General features: G+C 47.3%; 1 protein-coding gene across 1 annotated transcript in view; it reads right to left on the reverse strand.

Moving 5' to 3' along the window:
* The window catches only part of LOC121047015 (sodium-dependent low-affinity dicarboxylate transporter 1-like), a 73526-nt gene that overhangs the window by 37268 nt on the left and 24142 nt on the right, over window positions 1–12116 (reverse strand). The window contains exon 5 of the mRNA XM_040501820.1: window positions 8141–8257. Coding sequence (XP_040357754.1) covers window positions 8141–8257 — 117 coding nt within the window. The remainder of the gene's footprint in view (window positions 1–8140; window positions 8258–12116) is intronic.

Below are 12116 nucleotides of genomic sequence, written 5' to 3' on the forward strand. Positions count from 1 at the left end.
CAGAGAAACTTGCCTGTAATCCCGAATTCCTCTCCTATATAAAGAAACATATAAAGAATGTGTCTGGATCAAAGTGTTATCAAGTGGCGGTTTTAACTTTCTTATTGAAAACTTCTTTTTTCTTCCTCTTTTTGAGCACAACAGTTTTATTGACCACTTTAGAAACCTTGAAAAGAAGATAGATTTTCCAAGATACCGCGTTCAAATATACGGTGATTTTAACCTCCCTGGTATAGACTGGTCATCTAACACTACCAGTGGAAACTCGCTATCGACTAACAAAGCAACTTTTTTACATGATTTTATCCGGTTTAACAGTTTTTGTCAGTACAATCAGCTGACAAACAACGTAGGGAACGTTCTTGAAATTTTTCTATCCAACAATCCTATAGAATGCTTCGATTCCATCAGCGATGCCCTAGTACGCCACGATAATTTCTATCCCCCCTTCTTTCTTTTTAACATTTGCGTGACAACTGTATTCGCCAGTATTATCCAAGATACAATTACTGTGCCGGTGATTACATGGGACTCTACTGGTTTCTTAGGGATTTTGACTGGTCGGCAGTATTAAATGACGAAAATGTAGACACTGCGACAGACACTTTTACTGATATTATTAGGAATGGAATGGACATGTTTATTCCGAAGCGAAACGTGAAGCACTCAAGGCATCCACCTTGGTTTTCTAAAGAATTGAAATACTACATACACAAAAAATACACTTTCATAAATTGTTTCAAAATAGTGGTTTGAAATTATAGTAGACTTAGTTCGGTGTCTATCGGAAACTTGTAAAAAAAAATTGTTCAAACATGACAAACGGGCCTATAAAGCTAAAATCTAAACTTTTCTCAACCGACAACCAGAGGAGTTTTGGAAATTTGTCAAGCAGCACACGCGGGAAGCAATTAACACTGTATGTTTACGGACTGACACTGGTTACACATCTTCTCCTTTAGAAGTCGAAGTTGCAAACCTTTTCCAAGGACATTTTCAACAGTGCTACCCTTCAATTGTATTTTCAGGTAGTGCCGAAGTGAACAATCTAGGTTGCCAGGATTCTTTGGTAATCGGTCATGTTGACACAGATGATATTTTAAAAGCAATAATGAAACTAAAGTCAAAGTTGTCAGTTGGGATAGATATGATTCCAAACTTAATTGTAAAGGGTTGTGCAAATGTCATAGCTCCTCTTTTAGAACACATGTTGAACCTCTCTTTGGGAACTGGCGTTTTTCCAGCCTCACGGAAAAGGTCGGTTGTTGTTCCGATACACAAGGGTGGCGATGGGTAAGGGGAACTACAGACCTATATCTTTATTGTGTGCTTTTTTAAAGGACTTTGAGATGGTATTTACTGGCATGTTCCCTATTATTTCCGACCGAAGTTTAGCAATTTACAACACGCCTTTTAAAAGGGTCGCTCTGTGTAAACTAACCTGCGTTCGTTTCTTGAAAATACAGTTTTTATAGTTCATTCCCGTGGCCAGGTCGATACATGTGTATTTCGACATGACTAAGGCTTTTGACAAAGTGAACCATGCTTTTCTTTTGTATAAATTATTCTTGTACGGAGCATCACTCGGATTCTTGAGTTGGTTCAGGACCTATTTGACTGAACGTCAGAGCACTGTTAGGACTTCAGACAGCTATTCTGATACTTTTAAACCCTCAAGGATCGAACGCTGGGGTTCCTCAAGGATCGAAGTTGGGGCCTCTTTTATTTCTCGTCTTCGTAAACGACCTGGAATCGCGCGTAAAAAATTCACATTTATTAATGTTTACTGACGACATCAAGATCTTTATGAATGCACCGTCATCCTACTACGGCAGTCTTCTACAAGCCGATATACTACGTGTATAGGAGTGGTGTTCTGAAATTTTTTTTTGCGTCTTAATCTAAGCAAAACAAAAGTTCTGTCAATGTCTGGAAAACGCGATTATTATCTTACAATTACGTACTCCAGTCTGCCACAGTCCCACGAGTCGCTGTGGTTCGTGACCTTGGGATCTTTTTTGGTGCCACACTTTCTTTTTCTTATCATGTCACACAGATTGTCTCCTCTTGCTGGGTTTATTATCTCGCTTATCTCGTGACTTCAAGAATCCTGTATGCATTGTTCGTTTATTTTCTTGTCTAGTACGTACTAAACTTCAGTTTGCTAGTGTGATATGGAACTCGCTGACGGCCTCTGATGCGTCACGAATAGAATCCGGGCAGAAACGGTTTTTTCGCATTGTGTACGACAGGCATTTTAATAAAAGGTGTTATTATGATTACGAATATATTCTTACCACTTTAAGCTTCCAAAATTTATTGACACACAGACTCTAATATGATATAATTTTTTTTTACACAAGGGGATCCACGGTGTATGTAATGCTGACATGCTAAGCTCTGTACATTTTCACGCGCCTGCTCGCGTCTGTAGAAAGCACTCTTTATTCTACCCGTCCCCGAAGGACACACTCACACCGTTAATTCGCATGCAAATTTCAGCGAACGACTTAGCGTCATCATCTTTTGATATTTTTGGTGCCTTATTTGCTTCCTTCAAGCGTGATCTTGACATACTGCTGTACCATGCCTAAAACAATATCTCATTGAGTTTATTTTTTTTGTGTATGTGCTATTACATCAAAACCTCCTGGTTGTTCTGGGGCACTAAAGAAATAAACGATTATTATTATTATTATTATTATTATTATTATTATTCCTTAGCGTTCTTATCTAGGTTGTCTGGCTGCGTCTTGTCATATGAAAAGGGAAACAGTCGCACGGTTTCGAGGAACCGCTCCATTGGGGAACGGCATTGGTGGAAATAGGGATAGCAGACGAAACGAAACAACGTTACGCTCCTTTCGCAACGTGAAAGACGCGCGGAGAACCGGCTTGCGCGTTACCATGGCATCGCAACGTCACCATCTACGCCACCTCCCATAGGCTGCTTTCTTCTGCGGCGAGGAGCGGCGAGCTCTGAACCGCGCAAGGACCTGTTGGCTTGGGTGTGTTGTCAGGCACGCCGCTGAAGGCGAAAACTTGTTTTAGTCGGCAGCCCGCGGCGGCCAGCGCCGAGCGGCAAGCGTCCTCGACCATAGGCGTAGACTACGGGGGAGCATCGGGGCTCGTGCCCCCCATGGTGAGATCCGAAGGGCGGGGGGGGGGGGGGGGGGAGGGCAGAGCCCCCCCCCCCCCCCCCCCCCCCGGGCCCGGGCCATGATCCTTACGAGACGCTGTTTACGTGCCATGTAACGAGTTTCTAGTAGAGGCATGTAAACAAATTAATGCACACATTGCCTGTATTGACAAAATACATGAAAAATAAAATCCCAGCGTGTTTCCGGGGGGGGGGGGGGTGCTTTTCCGATAGCGGGGAAAAGCACCCCCCTTCCCCCCCCCCCCGTGAAAATGGAAAGTCTACGCTGCTGTCAGCGACGCTAAGGCCTGGTTCACACTTGCGAATCGGCGGGCGAATCTGCAAGAATTCGGCCGTCGAAAGTAGCGTTCACTGTGCATTGCCGCGGCCGATTCCGCTTCGGCGGCGGCGGATTAGCTGTAAGTGTGAACCAGGCCTAATGTGGTCGGGCCTTTAGGCGCCCGTTTCCGGCTTGAGTGGCGTCGTCGTCGTTGTCGGCATAACCGCGCGTTGCATTATGGGACGCTTCCCATATTGACGTCACACGTGACGTCACGAGCGTTACGAGTGACGTAACGTGTGACGTCACCCTCGTGACGTTACACAGCGCCTAGATTTAGCAAAATTCCTGCTAAATTTAGTGAAAAAATTTGCCGCTAAATTGACCGGAGAAATTGTTCAGCTATATTTAGCGGGAAATTTGGCAAAAATTTTCGGGTAAATGGGAGGGATGGGTACGGCGGGGGGAGGAGGGGGCGGGGCATACCTTCCCTTCCGTACCCTCCCCTCCTCCTCCTCTTTCTCAAGAGCTGCGCTCTAATTCGGCATTACAAAGAATTGTAAACGCCTTTAATTTTAGAGCGCAGCTCTTAAAGGAGCGATGCAACAATTTTTGTACTTTGCACAAATACCGCTTAAAACGGATCCCTAACGTTAATGACTTATGAAACACGCGTTCGTTTTTCACCCCACGCAATAGAAGTCCCAGAAAAAAATTAAAGACAAACGAGCAGCGTTCACCCCCTCAACTCGCAGCTAGTACAAGCGGCCACGTGATCTGAAGCCGATTATATGCCGCCAGTGTTGATCATAGCCACGCGCTGGGGTTGGCAAAGCGCAGGACACGCGCTGAGTTCCAGACATTGTTATGGCTCGGCTGTTGTCGTCGTTGCAGCGATTGGACACGGGTCACTACCCGAGGTAGCGATTATCACGAGCCCAAGTCGAGTGCCCACGCAATGCTCGGGACCAATCTATGAACCGCATTCAAACATCGTCACTTGGGTGTACTGCGATCCCCACGGTACGTCACCAAATTTTGCGAAGGAGAGATTGAATGAAAATGATCGCTTTTGTCCTTGAAATTACACCGCAACAAAGGAGTTTCTTGGCCAGTGGCGTTGCGTGCGAGTATCCTTGAGTCCCAGGTGTGCCAGTAAGCTCGTGTCAAGTGAAAAACATTTCAATTGAATATCGTTGCACAGCTCCTTTAAGGCCTGACCACACTAGCGTGAACGGCGCCGCCGGTCGGCGCCGCCGGGCGGCACCGCCGTCCGGCAACCCAACGCGAGGAGCCCACATTGGCCTCCGTTTCGCGGGCACCACTTGACAGCTCTGACTCTCGCAATCGCGCGCGCGCGCCTCCCGTCAGATTTCCCGCTCTTTCGTCGTCTGCTCCTCATTAGATAGTTCTGTTTCGGCCTCATCTTTCGCATATATCAGCATCAAAACCGCACTCGCTGCCTGGTGTCCATGATGATTTGGTGATCAGCGTGAATGTGATTATCCTAGCCTGCTCGTTGATCTTGCGACGTCGCCGCGCTCTGAAGGGAAGGAGGCACAGGTTTTGGGTTCGGCCGAGTTGGTTCTACCGAAACACCGAAGGACAGCTCAGTGCTTTGCTGCCCCGGCGGCGCGCCAAAGATGAAGGCTACTTTCAAGTGTCACCAAATCAACACGACATCCGTCAGAACACAGACGACATGAAACAATTGCCACTGAGAAACTCACTTGTAATTCCGAATTCCTCTGCTCTAATTTCCCAGCGGTTGTTCTTTATTATCTAGGTAGTCTGGCTGTGTCTTGTCATATAAAAAAGGAAACAGTCGCACAGATTCAAGGAACCGCTCCATTAGGGAAGGCATGGGGGAAATAGGGATAGCAGACCGACACAAAACAACGCTACGCCCTTCGGAACGTGAAAGACGCGCGGAGGACCGGCTTGAGCGTTGCCATGACATCGCAACGTCACTATCTATGCCACCTCCCATTGGCTCCTCTCTTCTGCGGCGAGGAGCGGCGATCTCTGAACCGCGCAAGGAGCGGTTGGCCCTGCGGCGCTGTACGTCGCGCCGCAGAAGCCGAAAACTGGTTTCGGTCGACAGCCGGCCGCGCCGACCGTCGCGCCGCAGGCCTCAACGACGCCAATGTGGTCGTGCCTTTAGGCGCCCGTTACCGGCTTGAGCGGCGTCGCCGTCGCCGTAACCGCGTATTGCATTATGGGACGTTTCCCATAATGATGTCACATGTAACGTCACGTGTGACGTCACGAAATCACTCGTGAAGGTTACGACGAAAGTCACGACCTTCAAAGTGAAAGTCGCGGCCTTCACAGTGAAGGTCATGACCTTCACGAACGACGTCACGTGGGTCACGGTTGACGTCAGGAGGAGGGATGGAGGTGGAAGGGAGGAGAATGAGAGGAGGAGGAGAGGGAACGGAGGAGGAGGAGGGGCTTACCCTCCTCTCCGTACCTTCCCCTCTTCCTTGTCTCCTTTCATTTTTTAAAGCGCAGCTCTTAGGCGCCCGTTTCCGGCTTGAGTGGCATCGCCGTCGGCGTAACCAAGCGGTGGATTATGGGAAATGTCCCACAATGCACCGCGCGAATACCCCCCGGGGTCATGTGACCTCCTCAGGGGGAGGAGGTCACGTGACCCCCTCCCCCTGAGGTCACGTGACCCCCTCCCCCTGAGATCACATAACCCCCCCTCCCCAAGGTCACGTACCCCCCAAGGTCACGTGACAACCCTACCCTCGAGGTCACGTGACCCCTCCAGAGGACATTGAAAAATGAGGTGAGGAGGAGGAGGGGTATACCCTCCCCTCAGTACCCTTCCCTCCTCCTCCTCGAGCTGCGCTCTAATTCGGCATTACAGAGAGTTGTAAACGGCTTTCACTTTTTTTAAGAATAACTTGTGAAGCCTAGAACACGCACATGCACACAGACATACACGCTGAGGGGCAAAGAATTGCAGAAACAGCTGAGTCCCGTTTTTAGATGGTATCACTTTGTCAACGGGGCTGTGTTCCTGCGGTGCATCGCTGCAGGTTACGTCGAAATGCGACAGCATTGCGTTTGTCTAGCCCACACGTCGCTCTTAAACCAGATCCGATCACACGCTCCGCACGCCACGAACAAATCTTTGACAAATTACCCTTTGAAGTACTTGTTGACCAACGCAAACCTTTGCGAATGGGTGCACTGCTTTTTTTAGTACGATCTTTAGTCAGATTCTTGTTCCTTTACACGACCTTCTGTCGCAGCAGAACGAGTACACCTTAATTCTCCCTCTCGCTCTCTCCCCCCCCCCCCCCCCTCCCCTTTCGCGTCTCATTGACGCTGCGAAAACGACCATACTCAGCACGTCGCCGCTTCTGTTCAGCTATCTCTTCTCCAGTTCTATCCTTTCGTTTGAGAGGGACTGCGGCACATTCAGTGAGCGCCTCGTTTTACGACGCGCATCTGCGCGCGGTATGGAGAAGAGAACGCCACATGTACTTCATATGCGCTTATTTGTTGGTTTATCGCACAGGTTCCCTAGATGGATAATATGCACGAGAAAGTGTTAAATATTGCGGTAGCTGGTTACAAAAAAACTAACCGAGAAGTTTATAAAAAAAGCTTTAAACAACTCAAGCTTCAGGGTTTTGTTTTCTTTTCTGATAGACGGCGCCAGTGTATACTCTCTCCTCGTAGAATCTCGCAAGCGATAGCAACGCCCTCGATCACACACAAACGGAAGCGGGAGCGTCGAGCCTTTTCGCATCTCTCCGAATCCACGAGCAAATTTTGCAATAACGTTTGTCTGTGAATGGCGCCCTTTAAATGTGTACTCCGCACAGGCCACGCAGCCTGCAGCATTTCGAAATATTTATTGATACCAGTCTAGCGTAGGGCTTATCTTTTATAAATTAAAATATAAATTGATAACGTTAAGGCACTCGGGGAAATGCTCCGCTGCGGTCTTTCTGCTCTCAGAGCAGCCGTAACATACATAGCACGTCTTCATAACCGCATTATACTAATCACGTGACTATACGCCGACGCGCTGTTTACAAACATGTAGGCGTTTGCCCACACTATGGAAGTAGGAAGCTTCTGGACGCATTGGCGTCATGTCACCTCCAGAAGCTTTCTGCTTCCATGGTGGGAGACTTCCGGTTTGGAGGGGCACGCCCCTAACGATGACCAAAACCAAAAGACGCCATGTGGAGCGCAGCTACTTCTGCCTCTTGCGCAAGGTTTCCGATGATGTCAGAACGCCAAGCTCTTATTGGCTGATTGAAAAGAAAAAACAGTGAGTCGACCGCGAGGAAGCTAGCATTAGGGCTACCGACCATCCGTTATATCAAGGCCAATCAGAGCTTGGCGTCGTTCTGACGTCATCGCAACTCTTCCGCAAGAAGCAGACGACTTGCTCTTGACTTTGGACGAACTTGGGCACCCTTGGGGGCGCTCCTAGCGACCGTGACCTCTACTTCCTGCTTCACCTGCGATTTTCTTGTTGGGCTGGCTTGGGCCGGTCTGTCTCCTCCTTTTATTCCTACCTCCATGGCTCACATCAAGTGAGGGCAGTCACTACACATGCGCGGAAACCGAAATCGCGTGCAGTGAAGCGTCTGCGTATCCGCCATTGCGACCGCGGCGCCACCGCATCGGCCTGACGTCACAGAGGATGGGTCAGTCGTGACAATGTTTTGGTGTACGCATGGCGAACTCACTACTCCCTCAGGTAGACGGTGAATAGGAACATCCAGCCCATGAGTGTCGTGAGGAAACCGACGGGTAAGCAGTAGAGCATCCAACTGAGCGTGGTGAGCCACTTCTCGGTTGCCGTCCTGGAAAGGAAACGGTCCTTTATGTAACAATTGACTTGAAGGACAAAAATTTTATGTACCTGACGAGGTGGGTTCACACCATCTCGATTAATTACTGAGACTGGGGCGAAAACTCAAAAATATCAATCCCGCTTGAGAAAGAAAAAAAAACGTGACAGGAGGTCAAAGTCTCAAACGCAGATAAATATGTATCCTGGTGGTGCGCCGTTTAGGTTTTACGTCACTTAGGTTAGCCTAGTCCCGAACAGCTGGCGTGGGGATGAGCGAAGGAGATAGAAGTGGACGTCGTTGTGTACCAAAGGTCTACAAGTTGGGGAACCTTACCCCTATTATCGCGGAGAGGAAGGGATGCCAACCAGCACATAGAGAGAAGTCAGTTTCCTGTGGAAGTGGGGCAGTGTATGAAATTCCGTTGGCCCATGGTTGCGAATACGTGGACCGAACTTCCATATGTCTAAATTACCGATTAACCGAGCATAGATAAAACTTCAAAATAAAAGCTCCCAACTCGGAAGTAGCTATCGCATCCCCGGGAAAACCGTAATTGTACAATCCAGTGGGTAGAAACAGAAGTCGTGCACAAAGGACGCAATGACATGAAAAGGGGGGTGAGAGAAATGGTTAGCATAAAGGCGATGGGAAATAGTATAAGTCAAGCCTCTTTGTAACTCAGTAACGCTTCCAAAACCTTCCTTCAATTATCTTTTTTTTTTTTTGGGGGGGGGGGAGGGGGGGAGGGGGGGAGGTTTGGGGAAAGGTGAAGTGTCGATGTGAAGGTCGATGACGCATATGTTTTGCGGAGGGCGTCCCGGTTGTCTTTGCAGCTTAGCCTCGTCTGTTTGTCTCCCATATGTCGTCTGCATGTCCTCCATGTCCCTTTTTCCTTATCGTAACTACCTGCACCCGCACTCACCCCGCACCCGCAAATAGGTGTTATTTGCGGATGCAGGTGAGACGCGCGAAAACTGAATTTGTTCCGAAAAGGAGAAACAAGTGGCAGGGCCGAAGTGGTTTGTGTTCGCAACAGGGCCTGAGATGGGTGGCGCCCTTGGGGGGTAGAATGTGCATAAGAGACCTGTACTTTAATGCCTTTTGTAGCTGAGTTGGAAACCTTGTCTTCCTAACACATTTTCTTCTTTAAGATTGACGTTTCAATGTTTTCACCCCTGTCTTGTGTAACTCATCCCGATGGTAAATGTTCAACAGCTCGTCTACGCTGTCACTGTAATTTGGTGGTTCACACATCTGCGGTTGAGACTGAGTCATAAATGTGTTGCAACGGCATGTGGCTGCTTATGATCAGAAAACACGCTTACTCCATTAATCGGGTATAGTCATGGAACATTTCTGATCTGCGTATATTTCCTAATTCGCCACGCATCGTGGTTTCCTTCAAGGGCTTCAAATAATTTTGACACTTTATAAGTGACCCTTCTTATAGATAGTGCGTAGATTTTAATCTAGAAAATGCTGCGAAATCTTCAGTCCATAGTTCTACGCGGGATCCGGACAAAATGATCCCGGACAAGATGGTCCCGATCAAAATAGTCACGGACAAAATGGTCCCCAAGCAAATTTTCAGACATAGTTTGCTTGTTTTTCCGGGATTAGTCGATTGTTTGCACTTCCTGTAGATTTGACACAGAAAAATAAATGTTTTTATGAATACTTGAGATATGGAACACTAACCATTTTAAAGTTTACATATTAAAATCAGATTGCATGCCAGTAGCTTTGCCAACACTAAGGGAAACGTATATACGATAGGAATAATATACAAGAGCATGTATGAAATCATGTGTCTATAATTGATATAATCAGCACGAGAAAAAAAAACGTTGTTCCAAAACACGCCATTACAATATATATACTTGACGTTCGTGTTTATACAGTGTAAGTCCGGTCTGCCCTTGTGGAGTGGCGGCACTGGTTTACGCTGTGGAGGAGAAATTTTGCCAGTGCAGTACGCCTGGGGTCTTTAACGTGCATCACGCAGTAGCGATACACGACTGCACGCACACCATCAGAAATGTAGAGTATGGGCACGATAATGTCTGAATCATCAGGTGTATACGTTTTGTTTTTCAGCGCCATTGCGCTAATTCGAAATTATATATATGGAAACTACTATATGATGTTTGTTTAATTTTCTTCCGGCCCCTATACTACGTTTTGCTAAAGTCGCAGTGCAGCCGAAGCTACGAGCTGATAGTACCAATCAGACAGCGCTGAAAACAAAACCTACAAATGCCGTTCGTCGACTTTTTTGTGCATGCTATTACCGGCTAGTCCAATCAATCGCAGAGTGCATCGCGACCTTGCGCTTTTAGGGTGTGGGTGTCTATTTGTAGTGACTCCCAAGCTCCAGCTTTGTAGTGCTCTGAAGCGAATAAGAGCCATAGAGCCAAGTGGGCAATAATATAACTTTTAGACCTCTTTAGTTGTTCGCTCAAATGTATTACAAAAAACCTAAATATATTAAAATATACATTAACCGCGTGAGGAAAGTAATCCCTGGAGAAGGGGAACAAGAGGGACAAGGGACAAACATAAATCTCCAAAAACACAGCTAGGTGACTGGTGAGCGACCGAAAAAATCCGCCTGGTCCGGGTATCGAACCCGGGACCTCTCCATTACAAGTGGAGCGCTCTACCAACTGAGCTAACCAGGGGTTAGACGTCAGTAGAGCAAACGGGTTTAATCAGCTGCCACCAGTCTAACACCAACAAGGGTGAAGCTTGCAATTTAAGGTTATGATTATAATGCAATTAAATGCAAGGGGCAAGCGAGCTGGAGGGTGTATTCAACACCGCGTGTTGAATACACCCTCAGAGTAGCAGTTCACTAAAACTTCAAAGAGCGCCTAAAGTGTCAACAAATCATGTGAGACCATTGTATCCAGGTTGGCACTTGGGACCATTCTGTCCGTGACTATTTTGCCCGGGACCATTTTGTCCCGGAACCATTTTGTTTACACCCGTTCTACGCAGATTAGAAATGTTCTAGGGCTGGCTGATAAACAGAACCAGTGTGTTCTCTTCTCGTAAACACTCGCAAGCGTAGCAACACCCTCGATCACACTCAAACGGAAATGCATCTGAAGTTGGTGACGGGCTTTGTAGGCAAGGGAGGTAGATGGGCTTAGAGCGATAAACAGGTATCCCGTTCACCAAGCAAAAGTGAGCCCCTCCCCCCCCCCCCCCCCCCCTTTTTGGCTGCAGCCATGTTGTACAATTTTGGCCACTACACAGGTGACCTTACCAACTCCTGATGCGTTTACGCAAAACCGAGGCGAGAGTTGTATGGCGATCGCTGTAAACAACATGTTAAACTATTGTTTCAATACTGTTAGCCCCAGAGATCAGTGTCTAGCTCCGATAAAAACACAAAATACAGCACCGCAGCTGACGGCACCTAGCGGAGCCATATCGAAGCTGCCCGAGTTTCTGTCGTAAAAGAACATTTTGTACTAAAAACAAGGGAAACAACTTATCTCGTCGGTACTGTTATTAAATATCAATAAGAAATTATTTGTGCGCTTTCCTTTGTTAAAATCTGGACGTAAAACTATAAAGTCACGTGTCTAGTGGTAAAAAATGTCCAACATGACGTCGGCCGGTTGGGAGTCACATTCAGCTGCCAGTTTACTCCTCTATCTCGTTCTGTTTAGAGTACAGTAACAATGACACTTAAATAAAGGGAATCTTGAACCTAATTAGGTAGAAATTTTGTACAGGCTGTTGCACGAAACGTTGGAGGGATTTTTGCTGCGAAAAATGGGCATCCCAGAGAAAAAAGCTAGGTGTCGTATTCCGACCTAGTCAGTTAGGAAAATTATCAACGTTTACGAGAGTTACG

This window comes from Ixodes scapularis, unplaced genomic scaffold (genome assembly GCF_016920785.2).
Source record: "Ixodes scapularis isolate PalLabHiFi unplaced genomic scaffold, ASM1692078v2 PGA_scaffold1__304_contigs__length_218370807, whole genome shotgun sequence".
NCBI classification, from domain to species: domain Eukaryota; kingdom Metazoa; phylum Arthropoda; class Arachnida; order Ixodida; family Ixodidae; genus Ixodes; species Ixodes scapularis.